Here is a 23,039-nt window from a genome sequence, read left to right as displayed (position 1 = left end):
GGTATGCTTTCCATGTTGTTGTATTTTCTTGAACATTCCTAGCTGTCCCTTTTTGGTATTTCTTATATCGTTATAACACACAGAAAAAAGAAGTCTCACATAAGGATTGGGGAATATGGGAAAAATTCCCAAAAAAGTGCAGTTTTCCTTTAAGCTTTACGCCAAACATGTAGTGAAAGTTATGGAGAAGTATTTCTGTTGCTCTGTTTACTTGTCTATAAAGTACTATTGCATCTATTTTCTATCAAGAAAGTCCCAGAACAAAGCAATGAAGATTCTAATCTTAATAAAACTAAATAGTGATTTCTTTAAAACACAACAACATGGCAATTAACACGGCGCTTTTTACTTACTGTACGTATAATATAATATGTTGGGGCGATGGAACTAAACATACCGGACAGCTTTGCCACTTTGATAAAGACTGCAAAAAGGTAGAAAAAGGTTAAGAACTCCAGTATTAGACCACGCAGGGGACTAGATCACTGTTAGTCACAGCGTCTTTTGCCTCCAGATACACCAATTGAAAAGTGTCACAGTGCTGACGTCATCGCAGCATTTATTTATTTATCTTTTTTTTTTTTAAACACACAGACGGTTGGATTATAAGATCACGAATTTGGGTTAGCTCCATGGACGTCAGGCTGAAAATTGGTGTAAGTAATATTAGGCTTTGTTTGTGCAGCTGTCTTTGTTGCCCTAATGTGACATTGCCCTCAGCTTAATCACACTTACAGTACACTAATTCCTACACATGTTTTAGTCTTTTTTGGTGAAACTTTAATCATATATTTTGTTCTTGGTACATAGGGGCATTTTCTGGATTGATTGACCCATTTAAGGTCGCAGTGTATGCTGGAGCCTATCCCAGCTGATTTTGGGCGTGAGGCGGGGTACACCCTGGACAGGTCGCCAGCCAATCACACGGCACATATGGACAAACAACCATTCACACTCACATTTGGTGTTGCCAATTAACCTAGCATGTTTTTGGAATGTGGGAGGAAACCGGAGTGTCACAAAGCAATATCTAATAATCATATATTAAAATCATTTATTAAAATGATATTGGCCGACCAATAAGATTATATATTTTTTATTAATAATATGCCAAGAGTCAATACAAAAACGATTATCGGTTCAAAAACCACACCACACCGCATTGTTCATTGCACGTCATGTAGTATACTTTGAAAATCAAATCCTCTGTTTTACAAAAAAGAGCAACATTTGCTTGTTTGAAACTCTGTTCTCTAGTGTTTCATATCACCCGAATAAATAATAAATATAACAAAGACATTAGAAATGTCGCTGGGCCATGACGCTGAAGAACTGAATAATATTGTTGCTATGAGGAAGCGCCGTCTGTGTCACGTGGTCTGCCATAACCAATCAAAACTCGCTTCTGTTTGGTACTACTTTTCTCTATCTGTGGACTTACAATCGTATTCTGCAAGTATGTTGATGTTTTAAAAAAATGACATATAATCTGATAATTGTTATAATAAATATTTTCTGGGTGGATATATTTAGACTACTTGAATTACTACATTTCTATCCCTGCAGGTTGAGTGGATCGTGTACCTTTCAGTCAAACTGTAGGGCTCTCTTTGGTGTAGTTAACGCCAGCCCTGGCGGGGCTTTCTAATGTTCCTTAACAGGAAGAAAAGATCATCAACTGAAATTATGCCGTTTAATACAAGCTAAAGCCCGCGATCGGCCATATAAATGACGCCAACAACCAAAGTAGACTAATAATCGTGCCTCTAAGTAACAGTTTAGTATAAACGTGCGTGATTCTGTTCGCTAGTCAGCACTTGTGTCTCAGCAACAGCTTGAGTTAAGCGCGCCCCACGAGCAGTCAGCGACTAAGCCAGCTTTTGGTTTTTTTGACCTCGAAGATGAGCTTTTCACGGGAAATAAAACGTAAGTATTGTAATTTGACCTTATAGTGATTGTTGATCGCTTGTGATCGTTGTGGTTTTAGTGCTTCAAAAGGCCAAAGACAAAGCCCAGAACAGCAGCAACATAAGAGAGGAGGCTAACATCTGCAATCAGCTCGGAGAGCTGCTATCAAGAAATGGTAAGTTCTTTTTTAGTGTTTCTTTTTATCCATCATCGCTCAGTCATAAAGAAAATACTGGAGAGAGTAATTTTAACAACACTGATCTGTACAGTTTATTGATTTGTATTTCATTTCAAATTAAAGCGTCACATTCTGGATCCAGTACAATATTGATAATTATCCGCCTCTTTTGTACAGTTACCCTGAAATGATTGACTTGTAAATAGAGTTGGTATAAACTCCAGGATGCCCCAGTGACCCTAGAGAGCATCTTTTGCCCGTTCCAATGCAGGAATTTTACCCAGGAACAAGGAAGTTTAATCCAGAATAAAAATTCCTGCAATTTTAAAAGAGCTACCTCTTGACATAGGCTGAAAAATGGCTAAAGAAAAAAAAATATGGTCAGGAATCTGATTTCAGCCCTAATTCCCAGTCAAATTACACAGTTGTGGGGCACTGTGTAATACAGTATATGTTGTTATTGTCATGAAAAGTTTGGTTTTACCATAAATAAATTAGAAACAATGAACATGTCAGTCTATAGCAAGGGCATTTTCCAGAAAATGCCATCCCCTGCCTACCTTTTAATGACTTTTCTTGTATTTGTCTATTTGATAGGTAACTATGAGGCCGCCATTGAGGAGCACCGGCAGGAGTTGGCGCTCTCTGAAGTTTTAAATGATGTGATCGGGCGAGCTGTGGCCAATCGTAAGATAGGAGAGTGCTATGCAGAGTTGGGGAACATTGAGGCAGCCTTGAAAGTGAGTGAATTTGCTGTAAGACTACACATAAAAATAAACAATAAATGACATGTTGTGTGTGTTCAGCATCAGCGCTGTCACCTGGACCTGGCCCGTTCTGTCAGCGACCACGCTGAGGAGCAGAGAGCGCTGGCCACTATCGGCCGAACCTACCTCTTCCGCTACGAATCGGACCACTCGAGGGAAAGTCTAGAAGAAGCAGAAGATGCCTTCAGGAAGAGCTTGGCCATTGCAGATGATCTAATAGGTGTGAAGATGTACTTTTTTTTAAACTTCTTCTTTTTTTAACTTATTAAAACTTTCTGTTGATTAAAGGCACAGTGCCAGAGCGAGAGATTAATGAGATGAAAGCTCGACTCTTCCTCAATCTTGGTTTGGTTTGTGACCACCTGGGGGAGCCCAAGCGCTGCAGCGAGTTCATTCGACGCAGCGTCTTCATCGCAGAGTAAGAAGTGTCCAAATGGTGCATATAATATGAATATAATGTATGTTTTCTCTTCAATTCATGACACTTTCATTACATTTTTTAATTTTAACTGATGCATTCAATGCCGCAGGGCTTTCAAAGTAGTCTGTGTGGAAAACTGTCCTGAACCATCACAGTACCGTGGAGTGGAAATGCATCCTTTCACTCTTTCCTATAATAGAACACGTGAAAAATGTCTAGCCCCAGTGGGTAAAGTCACAATAATATGTGCATAATTGCATGCACACACACTGGCGACCAGTCCAGGGTGTACCCCGCCTCTCACCCGAAGACAGCTGGGATAGGCTCCAGCATGCCCATGACCCTCGTGAAGATAAGCGGTATAGAAAATGAATGGATGGATGGAGACTTTAAACAAAATACAAAGATTTACCCTTTTTAACCATATTTCCCTTTAGAATGTAAACTGAAAATTGAGTTGGTTCAAGTGTTCACTGTACCATTCAAATTTTACTCCAAATAGGAAGAGCATGCTCCTGGAAGATCTCTACCGTGCCAACTTCAACCTTGGCAACATATTCTTCCGCAACGGCCAACACTCCAATGCTGTGCGTTGCCTGGAGCAGGCCAAAGAGTGCGCCCGAAAAATGAAGGACAAGTTCAGCGAGAGCGAGTGCTTCCATTGCATTGGCAAGGTGGCAACTTGGGAGGGGGCTGGGATTTGCTGACAAAAATTAAGTGGCAAAGTCAGTGATTTTTTTCTTCTTTTCCACCCACAGGTCCAGCTTTCTTTGGGTGATTTTGTGGCTGCAAGACGCTCTCTGAAAAAGGCTCTGGTATTGGGTTCCCAGCAGCTTGTGGACAGGCAGGCAGCGAAGAAAGCTTTTAAATACGGTAAAAGAGCCCACTTATATACAAATGAGAATATCATGAAAAAGTACCATATATTTGGTCACTCATTTCAGAATGTGAAACCCATTTATTGTACACATTCACATAGAGTGAAACATTTCAAACATTTCCCAGGATTGGACTGTTCCATCAATGCGATAGTGATGTAAATTCCTGTATCCACACCTTTATCCAGATTCTCACCATCATTCAATGAACTCTTCTGCTTCTCATGCATCACACTTTGATGTAGTTTTTTCTGTGTAATCCTGTTGTGTTCCATTACTCACTCATTAAAACAACAAAGCTAGTGGTGTATGTAAGATCTTTTGCACAGTGCATTTTGATAGCGATTATTAAGTTTGTTTTTTTCTTTCTTCAATGTATAGCCGACCAGGGTTTTAAGTTAGAAGAGGAGATGGGTGAGAATCAGAGAAGGAACTCCCATGAGGCCGTGGGTTTGGCTGAACAACTTGGAGATCTCTACTGTAAGGTTGGCTGCTTCCATAAAGCCGTGGATGCATATCAAGCCCAGGTGATTTTTCACTTAATTACATTTAAATGTAATCTATGAATGCACATTTCACATGTCGTTCATCTATCTGGATTAGCTCACAGGTGCTGAGGCATTGGGGAAGCCCGCACGCGAGCTGGCGGTCATCCATGTGTCTCTGGCCGCGACCTTCACTGACCTGCGTCGCCACAGTGAAGCGGTGCTGCACTACAAGCAGGAGCTGGCATTACGGCAGGGCAGCCCGGCCGAGGTAATCAGATTTACAGGACCGGTGATGTGTGGAAAAACACTGTCGACTTTGATTTATTGTGTGTGTGTGTGTGTGTCAGGAATGTAGCACCTGGCTCAACATTGCAGCAGCTCAGGAGGAGAGTGGTGCTACCTTTGAGGATCAGGAGAAAAGCTTCTGTGCGGCCCGACGTTGTGCTGAAACATGTGGACGGGCCACACTGCAAGTAAGTAGACATATGTATGTGAGGGGATGGGTGAATCTCTCTCTGAATGTGCTGAACTCCTGTTTCTATGCCATATTGAGCATAATAATGCTGCTTAGAAGAGTTGCAATATTATAAATGTAGCTCAACTTCCCTCAACTGATGCTTTAGTGGCCATTCTAGTTAAGACTGAATCAACAGTGCCTCTACTGGTTGCAGCCAGTAGTGCACAGTTATTACTAAAGATGTCTGATATCGGCCGACCAATATTATCGTCCGATATTGGCATAAAAAAAATTTCGCTATTGGTTTTTCTGCCCTTGTTGTGCTACACACAGCGATAAGCTTGCTAGCTTAATTTTTTTTCCTTTGGATTGGAAATATGAAATTTGAAATGAAGTGTTGGTTAGGGTAATGGGAGAGTAAAGCGGTGTCCTTTTAATACTCCTTATCTAATGTTTTTCATTCATGCTGTGTTCATGCATGACATGCTGAATGAGCCCAGGTTATAATTTTTACACTTTGTTATGGATGTTTGTGCCACATAGAAATGTGAAACTTTCCAAATTGTACCATAGCCGGCATTATTTAATTTGATTCTTATTTGTTAATTTATTAATTTGAACCTGTCATACTTGTTGATAGTAGCAGCGTTATTGGCAACAATTCCTTAAAAATGTTTGCATAATGCAGTGATTGTCTTATTTTTGCACAAACATTTGTTTATTTATAAATAGGATACTGACAAGAAAGCCAATATGGACCTATGCAATCATTATGTCAATCCCAAATAAAAATAGGCATCCACAAACTCTTTTAGGACCTATGTTGCCATGGTAACAGCCAGAAGAAGCCACGAGCAGAATGAATAAATAGTCATCCCTTTCTGACTTATATTTGTAACATACATGAACTGTGTTCTTATTTTTCATATACTGCAGAGATTAAGAATTACGAGCCCGTTGTGGTGTAGTGGTTAGCGTTCTGGACTTTGGAGCAGATGCCCCTGGGTTCGAATCTCCTCTAGTAAGCACCATTGGTATTCATCAGGAAGGGCATCCGGAATATAAAGGGTTCAAGCCAAATCACTATGCTGATTTTAAAAAAGCGACTCTGTAATCAGGAAAAAGATGAAAGAAACAAACAAGCAGAGATTGAGATTTACATGCAGATGACAGGACTATAAAGATATATTACAATATTTTTTTCTTATATTTTTTAAATATACTAACATGGTTAAAATACTGTATATATTATAATTTATTTGCATTATGTGTTTAAAATATCTAAATAACCTCAGAATATCTGTAAAATACATTACTCTTGTATTGTATAGGTGTATCTAATATTGTGGCAAGTCGTTAATTAGCCCACCTCACTCCTGTACAGAAGCGTGTATTGAGGCTATGGCTGGCAGCTCAGAGGCGAAGTGGCTCAGCCAACGTCGATGACATTGAAGCCAAATTGCTGGAGCTGTGTGCGTCAGAGAGCTTGAATCCACATGACAGTGACGGGGAGGAGGAGGAAGAGCAAGAGGAGGGGGTAGACAACAGTGAACCGCTGGATGATAGTGATGTTGTTCTCTCTGACTCAGGTAGGTGTGATAGCTGTTTGTCTTACAGCCTACACTCCTTAATAGAGGTGTCATAAGACACTCACGGGATGAGAAGTCAAGATTGGGCCTATGAAACGAAAAATTTGATATGAAATTTTAAGTTTACTTTTAAGAAAAGTACATTGAAAAATATATTTAACAATATATTTCAGTCTGGGCGGCACGGCGGACTAGTGGTTAGCGCGCAGACCTCACAGCTAGGAGACCTGGGTTCAATTCCACCCTCGGCCATCTCTGTGTGGAGTTTGCATGTTCTCCTCGTGCATGCGTGGGCTTTCTCTGGGTTCCTCCCACATTCCAAAAACATGCCCTGTGATTGGCTGGCGACCAGTCCAGGGTGTACCCCGCCTCTTGCTCGAAGACAGCTGGGATAGGCTCCAGCACCCCCCGCAACCCTCGTGAGGAAAAGCGGTAGAAAATGAATGAATGAATATTTCAGTCTGTTAGTATAATTTCTACTACATTACACTCTGCTGCACTCTGTGTGTAGGCAAATGGCCCCGCCTCCAGCCACCAAGACAAAGAGTCAAGGTGCTGGAACTAATGCACAGAATGAAAACCTCTTCCTGCCTGTTTGGAGGCTGGAGACGAGGAAAAGAGACATGCATTCTCATGGCAAAGTTCATTTTCATTTATTGTGTGATTAATAAATTAATTTATTATCATCCTTGGTCTAGTTCCCCTGACACATTTTATTCTGAATGAGAAATCTTGTCACGTTTTAATGTTATGATGCCTCTACTCCTTATGCATGCTATGCACACTGTCAATTTCATTGTAACTTGTATGTTCAAATTAAATAAAACCATTACCATAACATAAAATCATGTTGTTTCTAGATGACGACCTGGAAGGATATGACAAGATGGTGTCAGGAAGGAGGAAAGTGGTACGGGTAAGAGAGTAGCAGATGTTAAGTTTGATGATGAACTATGTCGCACACATTTGTTGTTAAAGACCAACTTCTTTTTTTCCTGCTGCAGTGGAACAAGAGGAATGAGAAGGGTGAGACGTCCCTCCACAGGGCGTGCATCGACGGGAACTTGAGGCAGGTCCAGTATCTGGTGGAGCAGGTGGGTCTAATTGGATACATTGGAAAAAATCATAAAATGCCACCATAATTTGTCATACATTGGCCAGTGAAGTTTATTATGTAAACATTAGTGTTTATTAGGATTAAGGTGTGTATATGTGACGTGAAAAATCTCAATCAAGCTAAAAAAAAAAAAAGTGAGTCTATCAAAACATGAGTCTATTTAATATTAATATTATTTATATAATATTTAATATTAGCAGCTTTTGCATCACAATAAACCCTGTTATTATGAGCAATGACGTGTTCAAAGACATCACGTAAATGTACTTTCATTATCCAGCCAACTTTAATGTCGCAAAGTGTACGAGGGTCACACGCGTGCTGGAGCCTATCCCAGCTGTCTTTTGGGCGAGAGGCGGGGTACACCCTGGACTGGTCGCCAGCCAATCATAGGGAACATATAGACAAACAACCATTCACACTCACATTCATACCTATGGACAATTTGGAGTCACCAATTAAACTAACATACCTGCACAGGGAGAACATGCAAACTCCTCACAGAAATGCCTGAGGGGGAAATCAAACCCAGGTCTCCTAGCTGTGTGCCTTGCACGCTAACCACTTAATCACCGTGCAGCCTGGTTGCCAGCCTTTATACGTGTTTTTAAGAATAACAGGGATCTGATATATGTACGGTATATATTATTAATATTATGTACAAATACTGTACTTCCTACAACATTTGTTACATTTACTGTATTTATATTTGTATTTGAGCTATTATGTTTATGTTGTCAGGGTCACCCAATAAACCCCAGGGACTACTGTGGCTGGTCTCCGCTACATGAGGCCTGCAACCACGGTCACCATGGTAACAGATTTAAACTCATTAAACAAAGTTTCATTTTAGATCATTGATTCAGTCTTTCGTCACTTGATTTCATCCAGATATTGTAGCTGTGCTGCTAGAACGAGGTGCGAACATCAACGACCAGGGCGGCCCCTTGTGTGAGGGGGTAACTCCTCTTCACGACGCCCTGGCGTGCGGCAATTTTACAGTCGCCAGGCTCCTGGTTGAACGAGGGGCCTCTGTTAACCTCCGCAACTCTAAGGTCTGTCAGTATGTGCACCATCGGAAATACTGTCATACATGCTGGTGTTTATCAGTCTCATAATATTTTCTATCCGTCAGGGTGAGACTGCACTGGACACACTCCGTCAGTGGCAGAGGATGTACAGCAAAGAATTGGACCATGAAGCCAGGCAGGAATGTGCTGCTACGGAGCGACTGCTGAAGAAGGCATTTGCAGGAGGAGGCAAGTATACAGTATATGAGTATGTCGTAGTTTCCAGATTAAGAGTCTCTTAAGTTGTAAGTTAAGTATAAGTTGCATCAATCAAAAAATGCATCATGAAGAGGAAAATACATAGAAGTCGCACATCATTTATGATTTATTTATCATCGGAATGAGCTTTTTGTTTCGGGGTATCATAGCGGCGCTCCTAAAAACAGTAAATTCTCGAGAAGAAGATGAAGCCAGAGGAAGGGTGGGCAATGTTTATACCAACAAACACTACAGAAGCCGAAATAAGTAATTTTTAAAGTATATGGATACAATTAAAAACATACCTGTTTAATAAATGTCAGTTTGTTCTTGAAGAAGACTCTTTTACTAAATGACGCCTGGCCACATTGCATCAAACTATGAAAATATTTAGTTTATTAATGTTGAATCCTACTTGGCATACATTCACTTATTGTGTTCAGGCCTGGTACCAATTCACCAGGATGAACAAGGGATAACTGAATATATTTTGATATATGGTGCGACTTGTCTAAGAAAATAATGAGATTCTTTTCCAATCAATTAGCATATGTTTTTTACATAATATTGTATCTATTTCCCTCTGCAGTCCAATTTGCTGCTGCCCCACCCAAACCTTTTGATGCACTTCAGGACAGCCAACTGTTTGACGCAGAGAATTCTGAGTCCCTTACATCCTCAGATGGGGGGTGTGCCTCCAGCCAAGACTGGCCTGGGACTACCGAGAGGTCTGGGGTGAACACGGCAGTGTCCGCGAGCATTAAACGGCGGCAGCTCAGTGGCTCATCTCAGCGTCCCCGAGCCAGAGACACAGAGGCTACTCTTGTCTATACGGTACTGTCTATACTGTCTATACTGACTGTTTGCTTAAATAGAGGCCTTTACCATGCAGAAAACTAAGCTCACTATTCTTCTGGTTTGTATATAATGTTAATGCGAGCAGCCACTGTACATTTTAATACCTCCCCAAATGGCTAATATACTGTATTTATAGATGCACTCATTAATTAAAACAGAAGCAATATGTTTATGGTAGTCAAAGTTGTATATATAAGCAGTAGTATATAAGTAGCTCTCTGACCAAACATCTTAGCTTTGTGTCATAGGTGGCAAAGCAAATCTGTGCAGTATCTAATAATATATCTATAGAGTCAAAGATCCTCTATATGACAGTAATCTGCTCACAGGTTAAACTGTCTTGCTGTAGGTTGTCACTTAGTTCAATTCAATTAGTTGCCAGGTAAAGTAAAAGGACGCACATTTCCATTGACAAGAGTGTGACTTTACATAAGAATTTGTACAAATGAAGGAATTAATTAATTAATTAATCTAATTAATTAATGAATCTAGAATTAATTCATTCATTTTCTACCGCTTTTTCCTCACGAGGGTCGCGGGGGTGCTGGAGCCTATCCCAGCTGTCTTTGGGCGAGAGGCGGGGTACACCCTGGACTGGTCGCCAGCCAATCACAGGGCACATATAGACAAACAACCATTCACACTCACATTCATACCTGTGGCCAATTAACCTAGCATGTTTTTGGAATGTGGGAGGAAAACCCACGCATGCACGGGGAGAACATGCAAACTCCACACAGAGCTGACCGAGGGTGGAATTGAACCCTAGTCTCCTAGCTGTGTGGTCTGCATGCTAACCACTCGACTGCCGTGCCGCCCTCTAGAATAAAATAAACAAATCAGTCCCTTGCACGCTATTTCAGGAAGTCCAGTATTCAGAAGAAGTGATTTGGATCTATTTTTCAGAATAAGAGCAGCTCTTCAGAAGACAGCGACTCCGACAGCCCTGTCAGTCCCCTTCGTCCAGCCCGCCCAAGAACCTCCATACCAGCAGCTCCAAGCCAAAATAATACAATCCCAAACAAGGACATCGGCTCAAGTCGGGATACTGTCAGGGATCCCTCCACAGGATCTGTCTTTACCCAAGCGGAGTACCACAGCGCCATCAGAGGGTTGGGCAGTGCTAAAACTCTCCTGCAGGGCTCACAGCCTCACTTCTCCAGTACCCGGGGCCTTTCATGCAGCAGCAAATCAGCTCTGGTTCCTGAGGAGGAGTATCTGGTGGACGACTGGCTGGAGGATGATTTGCAGGAGAGTCAACCCAAGAAGAAGAGGAAGCTTCAAGTTCAACAGAATGGTGCACGAGATGATGTTCTGCCTTTAACTGCCAGGGGGGCCAACTCTCAGACATCTTGCAGGAGTAACATTTCAACTTTCTTTATCTACACTTTCTTCATCTATATTTCATACCTTTTTAATGAAAACATTTTTTTCAGGTCCTGCAGTTCTGCCATCTAGCAGCAGAGGACTCTCTATGAGAAAGAATAACTCATTGAAGCCTCAGCAGGTGAAAATGACACAAATGCCGGGTATGGTCCGATTGGGGAGGCGAGAGATCAACAGGTCTCATAGCCCCACCCTGACAGATGATGAAACAAGGCCAGAAACACCTCCACCACCTCAACAAACACACATGCAGGTCAGAAAACAAGAAACATTGTACTCTCATTCATTTTTCTTGCAGTTGAGATGATTTAATTATAGGTTATCACATGGTTTGTCTGGTATCAGGCCAGGTATCATGCCCCCAAGGTCGCATACTATTTAATCATGAGCTTATTATCACATACTATTTAATCAAAAGACCATTTTGTTTCCAGAAAATGTTCAGTTTATTACATGTATTACATCTAAACAGTGTAAACACAATAATTGCAAAAATATTTCAGCAATAATATTTTATTGTTTTTCTTATCTTATCAATGTCTGACAATTAAAGTTCCATTAATCAAGTTTGGGTTTTTTGGTGACTGGAGAAGCACTAGGCACTAAGCATTCGTGTGCTGTTCTCTGATTGGTTGTTTCACGGGCACGATACCAGAGCAGCGCGCTCTGAGTGGACAGCTACGGGGGCTGATACTGGACATGGTTAAACTCTATATTTTATCAGTATCACTACCCTGGGCTTTGACACAGTATCATTTCAGCCTTTTCCCGTATCATTCATGGGCGCTTTCTAGGGTACAGGGCCAATTAATACTGTAGGATGTGATAATCTTCAATATATGCTATATTGTCTTCCTCAAAGAAGTGGACGTTTTTTTTATTTTTTAAATTTTTGTCTCCTTTTCAGCCTCTGACTCAGACGCCAGCTGTCTCCATCCCCGCATCACTGCCTCCACCTATAAGGATGAGGGTCAGAGTTCAGGATGATGTCTTCCTCATCCCGGTTCCACAGAGGTTTGATCACTCGAGATGTAATAGAGCTTCCGTGTTGTTTATATCTTCGGTCTAAATCATGATAATGACGCTCATTATAGCGAGGCAGACTCATGCACCGTGTCATGGCTCTGCCATCAGGCAGCCCAGCGTTACTACCACAAGTGTGGCCTCCTGCCTCGCCTCTCTCTGCAGAAAGAGGGCGCGCTGCTGTCCCCACATGACTTGCTCCTGACTGTTCTGCATACCAACGAGGAGGTTTGGACCCTTTTCTTATTGTCTTCATGTCCTAAGAACATTATGGAAAAGTTGGGCTTCAGTGCACAATATTACAGGTGTTGGCGGAGGTGTCTTCCTGGGACCTCCCCCCTCTTCCCGAGCGCTACAAGAAGGCGTGCCTTAGCCTGGCAGTAGGTGAGCGTTCTACACACACACACACACACACACACAAATGTATCAAATTAATATTTACTATATGTGTTCCCATGCAGAGGAGAACAAACACGTCACCCATCTGTGTGAGGTGCAGGACGGCAACTCCTCCGTGTTGGTATGCGGCCTCGGCTTGGCACCGCCCGCCCTTGCCGCCCTCCTCCGTGCCCTCAAACTGCAGGCCAGCCTCACCGAACTGCGCCTTTCAGGCAACCGCCTTCACGATAACCTCGTCGTCGAGCTGATCACCACTGTTGCCACCATTCCCCGGCTCGCTCTGCTGGACATTTCATCCAATCGGGTCACAGGGGAGGGGCTCCAGAAGGCAGCCAGCACTTTAAAGGGACTCAGCCAGCCTGCATTTCCGGTAAAGCACTATTAAAAAAAAAACTTTTGTTAAGTAAAATTAGGATTTCATAATAACTTTAGCCAGAAAATTAGCCATTTTATTAGTTTTTTGTACAATATTACTCCATGATTATTACTCATTATACCAAGACTCGTTGTGTAATTTACATACAAAACCTCACTTAATTTTGATCTCCCAGCTTCAGGAAGTTCTGCTCCATGTTTCTGTTTCTTGACAGTATCTGAAGGAGTTGGACCTCAGCCTGAATCCACTCGGTGACAATATATCAGAATCTCTGTCCTGCCTGCTGTCCTCTTGCCCGCTGCTGGCCAAACTGTCTCTGCGTGGCTGTGACCTCACTTCTCGCTTCCTGCAGCAACATCGCATGCTGCTCGCCAGCGCCCTCACAGGTCACAAAGAAATATAGTTTTTAGTTCTGCAGTATAGTGTCTCACAGATGGACAATATGTGGAGGAAATCTTGATTATCTTTCAGGGACGGGCCACTTGAAGTCAGTGTGTCTATCCCACAACCCATTGGGCTCCACAGGCTTTGAGCTGGTGTTGAAAACTCTCCCCCTACACACTCTCACACACTTGGACCTGTCTGCAGTACGCAAGGGGCCTGCTGATTACCCGGCACTGGAACACCTCGCCAGCCTTCTGTCACAGGTATATGCAAATATTGTGCCTTTACAAAGATTATAAGGCACATTTTTGATTGACATGTGGGCTGCACAATTCTGAAAGAAACATCTAATATGTCTTCTAGAACAATGGGACTCCAGTAGCTAAATAAAGTAGCCAAAATATTAGGAGCACCATATGGCTTTAGATTGTGATGGTCCCCCGTGAGTCTCCATCGTGTTTGTATTGTATGTGCGCATTTGCTATTTAAAGTAAATATATGTATGTGCATGTTTTTCTCTCCCTAATAGGATGATTGCTCATTAAGCCACCTCAGTTTGGCCGCTAATGGGTTAACAGACACCAGCGCAGCCACTTTGGCCAGGTTAGTTTGTGTTGTTGTGGTTTGGTGATAATATTCAATGTATATTTTCTTAAATAGATGGTATATAGTTTTTACAGTTTTTTTTACTAATTAAAAATTAATTATATTCATATGACAATTGTTATTTCATTATTTCAATTTAATTAAATATTTATTTGTATTAATTTTATAACTGTACTCTTCCAATATTAAGTTTTCTTAAGTTGCAGATTTCTATTATTTGTCATCCCTTAATATTTTTTCATAAATGCATTTATATTTATATATAACTTTCCTAAATATATTTATTTTCAAAAATTATTGCAGTTACAGTGCTTAAAAAATATATTTAAAAAATATTTATACCTGTACTTTGACTTTCTTTCTCAATTTTCTTGCTCTAATATTTCTTATTTAGTCTTTTTTTCCCCCTTCATTTTTAGATGCCTGCCAACATGTCCCACTCTAGTGAATTTGAACCTGTCAGGAAACCCCTCCATCACCTCAGCTGGATTTCACAGCATCCTGAACGCCCTCCGAGAGGCGCGTCGACCTCTAACCCTTCTAAACCTTCAAGGTATGTGTACATGTACGATTTTAAATACAACATCTTTTTTTATTGGAGGAAGGAAAAGAGTCCAGTGTTTGTTGTGCCATCCTCAGGTTGCCAGGTGTCAGGGCCTTTAGGAGTGGAAGACTTGGACAGTTTGTCAGAGCTCGTCCGAGATCTCCGTCTTTGCTCTCAGAGCCTCAACAAGCTGGACCGGGAAACCCTAAAGCAGACGTGGACCAACAGTCAGCCTAATGGGTATTTCGTAGACAGAAAGGCAGCATGCCTGCTCACCACTGTGGCCTCCTTGTGATGCTTCAGCGACAGTGGCAGATCTTTGTTTGGGAATCATGTCAAATCTGCAGTTACATTTTATGTCACACATAAAAAAATATGAATACTCTAACTTTTAAGTATACAATTTAAGCCAGAATCCACACATTATTACCATCATAATCTAGTAAGGAAAAATATTCTTTGAGACACTTTTGTGTACATAGTTTGTATGCTTCGTTCAACTTATTTATGTGCTTATGCAAGGTCTTGAAAGCTGTATAAAGGCATTTTGTTAGATTTGTATTTGTCCTTAAAAAAAATTAATGTACTAGTCAAAGTTTGATATTGTAAAGAACTAATCTTTTCATTTAATACAGAATTTACATTACTTACTGTAGTTCTTCAAATAGAGTTCTTTGTCTTAATAGACGAAGTGCCTCACTTAATTGCTGGGTGCATTGTGATCTTAGTAAAAAAAAAAAAAACTTCCAATCTCCAAGGCTGTTATTTCTGTAGTTATTGTATTTAATATTTGCTTTAGCTTATTTAAATTAGTACATCATATATCATAATTATATAATTATTATTTTTTTCAAATCAGAAAAAATACGGCCTCTAATAAATGCTGATACACTTAAAATTGCTTCCCAGTCCTGAGGTGATGTGATTTGCACGCAAAAAATACACCCATGGTTAAACATTATGAAATACATTTTTGCAAGTAAGAAAATAAAGGCTCCCTCTCTAATAAACACCTCACATCTAATAAATGCAAATGTGCTTAAAATTACATCATCATCCTGAAGTGAATTGGTTATTTGCATAGAACTACATTATTAATGGATAAATGTTTTTAAAAATACATTTTTGTAAGAAAGAAAATAAAGGCTCCCTCTCTAATAAACACCTCACATGTAACAAATGTGAATGTGCTTAAAATTACATCATCCTCCTGAAGTGAAGTGGTTATTTGCATAGAACTACATTATTAGTGGTACAAAAAATTGTAAGTCAATAAATGCCTCCTATAATAAACACCACACCTCTAGTAAATATGCATAAAATTACTTACCTTCTTGAAGTGATTATTTGCATAGAAATACATTAGTGGTTAAATATTTAAAACATTTATTTTTGCAATTAGAAAATAATAAAGATCCCCTCTCTAATGAACACCTTACTTCTAACAAATGTTCTTAAATTTTGGTGATGGTTATTTATACATAAATACAGAATTAATGGTTAAATATTATGAAAAGCATAAAGTCTTCTTTAATTAAACACCCTACCTTTATTAAATTCCCAGTCGGCTATCTAAAAGATCAAACTACTGCACTCAAAACATAATACAAGTTCAGAACACAAAGAAACAGTGTGATAAAGAATTTTAATATTTTACATACACTATGTACAATATATTCTACATTCTGCAGAGCTGGTGGACAACTCGCTGCATAATATATATTATGACTTCTTATGCACAATCTTTATTCAGAAGGACTCAAACAAAACGTTTCCACACGCTAGATGACTGCACTCGCTTCCACTGGTGTTCAGGCATTAAAACCAGAATAAACATCCCTTTGTAGTTTATGTCTATACCATAGCAATAAACTTGTGCAAGAATGAAAACTCAAGTTAAAGGTCAACTTATGGAAACGGACATCGGGTCTTTACTGTGGACAGATCTTTTGGTGCTTCTCTGAGGATCAGAACTCCATTATAGACTTTCTTATAGAGTCTCTTGCATTATCATTGGCTGGACTTGAACTGCCAACCTTGTGTGTGCAATGTACTTAAACCTTGTAATAGAATGTAAGAAATGAGTTCAATGATGCTCAAAAAGTAGGCAGCTGTATAACTTAAATCCAGTGATGGTTGGCCAACAGAGAGCAGCGCTTTTATTTATTTAAGACGTGCCCTCCTGTGACCTTTCAGATGCAGTCAGTAGCTTCCACCGTGTCTCACCTCCATGGCATCACATTCTACGTTATCTTTGTTTTAGTGGCTTCTTGGCCCTTACATGATGTCAAGGACATCGCAGGGCACAAAGCCTCGCTTCTTTCCGCTCTCCACCATGATGAAGCCGTTGTTGTCCCCCTCACTGCTGACACAAATCTGGCAAGAGACAGATGATAAGAATAATCATTTATGGGGTTATGAATCAAATTTGGAAAGTGACAATGTCTCACTGTAAGGCAGCAGATCCATTTGATTACAAACAGCCAACTGAGAAAAGGCAATGATAGTAATGAAAAAGTAAAAATAATGATATAAAATATGGGAAAAGTCACAAAAGTAGAAAGAAAAATTGTGATTATTACAATATTTTTTCATCATATAATAATAATAATAATAATAAAATATATTTCTTTATTGTGATAGGTGGCTTTGAACCACAAAAAAAGTAATTATTGTTCACATATTAATGTGTATTATGTTGATGCTAACAAGAAGTACACCAGTATATTTTTGTTTGCATGCTCAAAACCCTTTTACTAAACATGTTTATGCTGCTAATTTTAATAAAAACAAACCGTTTAACCACCCACTGGTCACAATAAAGGGATTTTATCACATTTACGTAACTGACGAGTACAATTAAGCCCAAAATTATTCATACACTAGCTACATTCTAAGTTAAATTGTGAAAATGCTTCCCATACCTGCAGTCGTTTGAAAAATACTGCTAATTTCTACAATAGTCTAGAGCAGGGGTCCCCCAAGTGCGGCCTGTAGTTTTTTTTTATTGGCATTGTAAACCAAAATAAAGCAAAAAAAAAAGAAAAACTGGGAAAATAGTGCACAATGTAACAAGAGAAGGCTGAACGTATCAATAAGATAAGGAATTGTCCTTGAATCTCTATATACATTTAAAGTTAAAATATGAATTAAGTATGGTATGCTGTGAATAATTTTAACATGGAATATTTGATCAAAATGTAAAAAAAATAATTTGTCATTTCCAGCTACAAAACACCCATTCAACAAACACAAAGTTGAGCGAATAAAAATAAGTCTTTTTAAGTAAGAGCCAGCATGTTTTCTGTTGGCCACGTGGTAATTTGAAATAGTTGGAAGTATTGCAGAATATTGAGTTACAATAGGTCATCAAATCCCAATTTGTAGGAGGATGCTGCAAAATGTTGCATTACACAGTTTGTCCAGCAGAGGGGGCGCTGACATTGCATCCATTTTTAAACAGTATCCTTGTGTTGTCAAAAAATACTTCACATTTCCCTATTTAACATAACTTGTATATAAAATGTTACTAAAAATTAGGAAACCTTTTGTTGACAACCACAACGTATTATACTGAGTATCTTTTAGATTTTTCTCATGCATGCCAATAGTGGATGAAAGTACAATTTGTCTCCCTTTAGTTAAGTTGTAACATTGAGTTAAAAATGTCCAAATTGAGGGAGATTTTGGCCCACGCTGAGCTCTCAAGTCAACCCAGAAAATGTGTTCATGTGACCTGTGGTCTCCTTAGTGATCACATCGTGTTCCCTGCTTCCCCCGGCTCTTTCGGAACAGTCTGATCTCGTGTTCAGTGGTTTCATCTCCACTGGGGAATTGTTTGAATCTCTCAGGCACAAGCAATGTGGGCAAAATGGACGGCTGATTTAAGTTTATGATACATGCAGATTTGCCGGATCATGTGTGGGTAAATCCATCAGGGAGAAAAGAACTTCTGAAGTAACTGCTCGGAAGGCGAGTCACATAGGTGGGCACAACACATGGGAGGTTAAGATTCTTCAATGCGTCCCCAAAACATTGATTGTAGTACTTTTGCCTTGTTTTTCATAGCAGCAATGGTAAATCGTATGACAGGCAGTTGGCATGATTACATGAAAAAGCACACCCATTAAAACTTGGTGAGGATCTGTATAAAGGTGCAGGAATTATTTAAAAAATGCTTTGGAAGTCACACCAAACTGCAAAAACCATGTCACATTGGTCCAAACAAGAAGCTCTAACAAAGAAAAACAATGAACTCTTATTGGTAAATAGGTAACACCAGCCTTTTGTACAATGAACAGCTGTAAAACCTGACATTTTTCCACCTTTTTGCCATACGGCTGTTCTGTGTAAACAACACGGATTGGTGGGACAAAGTTGACCTGACATGTTTTTTGCATTTTGAGCCAGTATCAGAGCCATAACAAAGATGGGGTTAGCACACAGTTGTGACAATGTCCAATTTCAAAGGGTTCTGTATAAAAAGCCACAGCTGGATACATTTGTAGGATGTCTGTATGAAAGGGGTGAAGGCAGATAAGGGGATAAGATGATATCTGATTGCGGGATGCTGTGTGAAAGCACACACAGTTGCAACATCAAATTTTGAAGGGTTCTGTATAAAAGCCACAGGTGGATGAATGTGCGGGATGTCTGTATGAAAGAGGCTACTGACTGGAACTTGTTTATATGGAACAGTGAGACAGAAAATACCTGTTTTCACCGGCTGTGTAAAAAGGAATAATGTTACTGATACTGTATTTTACGTCATTCCATCATCTAATTATCTGTTTCGCGGGACACTGTGTGAGAGCACATGCAGTTGCAACAATGTCCAATTTCAATAGTTCCTGTATAAAAGCCACAGATGGATACATTTGTAGGATGTCTGTATGAAAGGGGTGACTACCGCCAAAGGCAGATAAGGGGATAAGATGATATCTGATTGCGGGATGCTGTGTGAAAGCACACACAGTTGCAACATCAAATTTTGAAGGGTTCTGTACAAAAGCCACAGGTGGATGAATGTGCGGGATGTCTGTATGAAAGAGGCTACTGACTGGAACTTTGTTTATATGGAACAGTGAGACAGAAAATACCTGTTTTCACCGGCTGTGTAAAAGGGGATAATGTTATGGATACTGTATTTTACAATAGTGAAATAGTTCCTGTATAAAAACCACAGGTGGATACATTTGCTCAATGTCTGTATGAAAGTGTCTGTACTTTCGAAAGGAGATAATTGTCCATTTTGTATGTCATGCAAGACACATCATTTAATTATCTGATTGCATGATGCTGCATCGCTGTATTCAAGCTCACACTGATGTGGCAATATTTGGCTGGGTTCTGTGTAAAAAGCACACAAGCAGAAAATGCCTAATCTTGCCGTAATTTTGCAGGGAAAAAATGCCAATGTGCCATCATGACAAAGTCATGTGATCTGGTAGTACCTGTCCCTCCTTCAGTGTGATCTGGCCTTGCTCCTTGCAGCCAATAAACGTCCTGTTACATCGAAAAACCTGGTCTCCCACCCTCAGCTGATGCGCGAAGGATGCCGGGAAGAATCCGATCCTGTCCTCAATTACCCCCTGGAACATATCAAACAACTAATAAGTGACAAGGAGGGAATTGCAAGGCACGCAGGAGGATTTTTCATCTTTCAGAAGTGCTGATAAAAGCTCAGCAACTCCAGTATTACTGTAGTATTACGTGGGGGTTGTGTCTTGTGAAAGTATTCAAACAGGCCAGATGTCTGTGTTCATCCACAACCTGATGAAAAACAGCAGAGGATTTTGTTCACGGTAAGCGAACTGTTATGATATGATGATAATATTTCCATTATTATCATCATATACACTCAGTGTTGCCTTTTGCTTTGCTCCCATCATTTACCGTTACGCTAATCCACCAATTTATCTCTTCCAGGTTCATTTTTTGGTGATTTTGGGAAAGAACATTGGAAGTGTGATTCATGGCTACTAAACGATTCAGTTTTTATAATAGCATCAAGAAGTCACGCTGCGTAAAGGTAATATAACGCCTACCTTCCACCAATCATCATTGGAGTCATCAGCTAGAAATATTCTGTCTCCTGCCCTGCAATAAACAACAAAACAAAGAAGAAATCAGCCAAAACGGTAGGATTACCGTCATCCAGTATTGGGTGAAATCAAACTGTAGTTAAATACATTTCTGAGCTGTCAGGATAGCTGCTAGAATATATATATTTATAAAATATAATGTAAAATATAAATATATATGTTCATATATATATTTCTTTCGACACATTTTTATCTTATTCACTTTTAAATTTGGATTTTTAACAGTAGCTAGTTGAATGTATAATATTGCTATTAGCTAGTATGTTTATGGATGCTAGGCTAGGCTAAGATAAAATGTATTTATTAGATGAATCTTAGATTAACGATATTTGCAATAAGAGAAAATAAAAATATTTATTGTGATTTTTAATATTGGCTAGTTTCAATATTTTTTTTATGTTTATTGTTGTACTAAACTACTTTTATGGGCACTAGTTAGGCTAGGCTAACATTGCTTTTACAGTTTGCTTGTACAATAGCTTAACTTGGTTCAAAATTTCTGGACTACCTTGTTCAGTATTTAAAAAAAAAATACAAAAAACCTTGCAATAAGTGAAATTAAAACCGACATTTGAGTTTAAATTGTGCTTTTTAACAATGGTTGGTTGAAAGAACATTCCACTCTTTTCTGGTTCTGTTTAGGTGTAGATAAGCTAAGCTAAGCTAACATTGCTCTCACAGTAGCTGTAATATCAAAACCTTGTTCCAAATTTTACAAGTTTATGCTATTAAATACTTCACAAAATGAAAATATAATATGAATTTAAATAGTGTTTTGTTTTTTTTTAACAATGGCTACTTGAAAGAATTTTCCATCATTATTTTAGTTGTACTAAGCTGGTGGTTCTCAGTTATTTTCCGTCATTAAAAACCAACACCAACAACAATTAGAAATTGTAATACGTTTCAAAAAATGAACTTAAAGGATAAACACCAACTAAGCTACCATGCTAGCAATAAAAATAGCAAATGTCAGAAAAAAGGTGTTTATGACTTTTATAATAGATCATTCACACCAGCCCGTTTTATGTGAGTAATTCTTCCTTTCCAGGAAAAACATCAATCCCAGTACCGCAGTTCTGTACAGTAATTGCAAGCAGCTGCTGAAAGCCACGTTGCCAAAGTTTGACCAATAAAAAAAATGTAAAGGGCCGTCTCTCCAATGAACAAAATGCGGGTTTACGTAATTTCCCCCTCATTTCCACCTCTTGTGTTTCGATTAAGAGTGTGCTGGTATCCTGGTAGTGATCACCATTTCTTAGAAAACACAGTTCAACTCAGATCAAACAGACAACATTTCCACATCTAAAATCTCCTGCGCTGCAAAAAGTTGGTGAATACAACAGAGGGCTCTAAAAAATGCAGCTCTCATTATCATCATCATCATTTAATCAGGGCATGCCAAAGTGGAAGTATTTTAAAACCTGATTTCCTCACTTCAAAGTAAAATTCAATCATTTGGTGAATATTTTTTTTTTGTTGCATGTGCTGATTAAAGCAGGAAGATGGAAGAGCAAAACATGGACTCACAGAGGAAGAAATTGCGCATTTGTCATCAAAGGGGAAGACTCGGTAAGTGTCAGAGTGTGCTCTCTCTTATCCTAAAATCCTCAGAGTAATTTGAGAACAAATGATTGCTTGAGCTGAAGGACCACACATGGTGACTAGTACTTCCTGTCTCCAAAGTATGTCGCAAATTATTGCTCATCAATCATAACTATTCTTAGTTTGTCGGAGTGGTGATAATAGTTGTGGCTGGGACTAGTTTTAATAGAGGCAGGCAACATGTATGCATTTTGAAAATGAAGACTATATAGTAGTTCATGAAGATTGGAGGATAAAAGTATTGGAACAATAGTTGTGGATCCGTGCACATTTGCAATTCTGCATTCAACATTTTTTGTTCTCCAAAAATAGGCATTTTTGTCCACAGGAAAATCATCTCATTCACCATAGGTTGATAATATTTTAGAAATATGAGAGGAGGTGGCTTGGGCATCTGGTGTTCAGGACCAGTAGGAGGCCTCAGGGAAAGACTATGTCTCTCAACTGGGCTTCACGGTGGATTACTGGTTAGCATGTTCTCCTCATGGGTACTCCGGTTTCCTCCCACATTCCAAAATCATGCTAGGTTAATTGGCGACTCCAAATTGTCCATAGGTATGAATGTGAGTGTGAATGGTTGTTTGTCTATATGTGCCCTGTGATTGGCTGGCGATTAAAGAGAAGATGTCACTCAACTGGTCTAGGAACGAAAGAAGATGGATGGATGGAATAATCTAGGAAAA

General features: G+C 39.5%; 2 protein-coding genes across 3 annotated transcripts in view; one reads left to right on the top strand and one right to left on the bottom strand.

Annotated features, from left to right (window-relative positions):
* Nucleotides 1–1,618: 1,618 nt before the first annotated feature.
* On the top strand, nucleotides 1,619–15,387 carry tonsl (tonsoku-like, DNA repair protein). The gene is made up of 28 exons (XM_058089907.2): nucleotides 1,619–1,926; nucleotides 1,988–2,083; nucleotides 2,684–2,826; nucleotides 2,893–3,073; nucleotides 3,142–3,271; nucleotides 3,777–3,948; nucleotides 4,033–4,147; nucleotides 4,534–4,679; nucleotides 4,756–4,908; nucleotides 4,988–5,113; nucleotides 6,482–6,686; nucleotides 7,547–7,602; nucleotides 7,691–7,780; nucleotides 8,545–8,617; nucleotides 8,695–8,858; nucleotides 8,939–9,062; nucleotides 9,661–9,905; nucleotides 10,836–11,289; nucleotides 11,366–11,568; nucleotides 12,223–12,329; nucleotides 12,410–12,566; nucleotides 12,644–12,722; nucleotides 12,800–13,107; nucleotides 13,328–13,499; nucleotides 13,585–13,760; nucleotides 14,027–14,100; nucleotides 14,523–14,656; nucleotides 14,743–15,387. The coding sequence occupies exons 1-28, from the start codon at nucleotides 1,902–1,904 to the stop codon at nucleotides 14,940–14,942; spliced, it is 4,308 nt and encodes a 1,435-aa protein (XP_057945890.2). The 5' UTR covers nucleotides 1,619–1,901; the 3' UTR covers nucleotides 14,943–15,387.
* Nucleotides 15,388–16,262: 875 nt separating this feature from the next.
* The window catches only part of stac (SH3 and cysteine rich domain), a 24,134-nt gene continuing 17,357 nt past the window's right edge, over nucleotides 16,263–23,039 (bottom strand). Inside the window, exons 10-12 of one of the 2 annotated variants that reach the window (XM_058089915.2) lie at nucleotides 20,695–20,746; nucleotides 20,101–20,238; nucleotides 16,263–17,023 (exon numbers count right to left, since the gene is read on the bottom strand). In XM_058089915.2, the coding sequence (XP_057945898.1) occupies nucleotides 16,925–17,023; nucleotides 20,101–20,238; nucleotides 20,695–20,746 (289 nt within the window). In that variant the 3' untranslated portion in view covers nucleotides 16,263–16,924. The remainder of the gene's footprint in view (nucleotides 17,024–20,100; nucleotides 20,239–20,694; nucleotides 20,747–23,039) is intronic. The other variant, XM_058089917.2, reaches the window with a different exon arrangement.

Source organism: Doryrhamphus excisus, linkage group LG14, assembly GCF_037039965.1.
Source record: "Doryrhamphus excisus strain RoL-2023G ecotype Guam linkage group LG14, RoL_Dexc_Guam_v1.1, whole genome shotgun sequence".
Lineage (NCBI taxonomy): Eukaryota > Metazoa > Chordata > Actinopteri > Syngnathiformes > Syngnathidae > Doryrhamphus > Doryrhamphus excisus.
This window is presented reverse-complemented; position numbering and strand designations above follow the sequence as displayed.

What these genes read in the sequence shown, in the direction of transcription:
- tonsl (XM_058089907.2), top strand. Translation starts at nt 1,902, where the DNA reads ATGAGCTTTTCACGGGAAATAAAAC. An exon ending in ACATTGAGGCAGCCTTGAAA is followed by an intron (nt 2,827 to 2,892) that starts GTGAGTGAATTT and finishes GTGTGTGTTCAG; the next exon opens with CATCAGCGCTGTCACCTGGA. An exon ending in TGGATGCATATCAAGCCCAG is followed by an intron (nt 4,680 to 4,755) that starts GTGATTTTTCAC and finishes TATCTGGATTAG; the next exon opens with CTCACAGGTGCTGAGGCATT.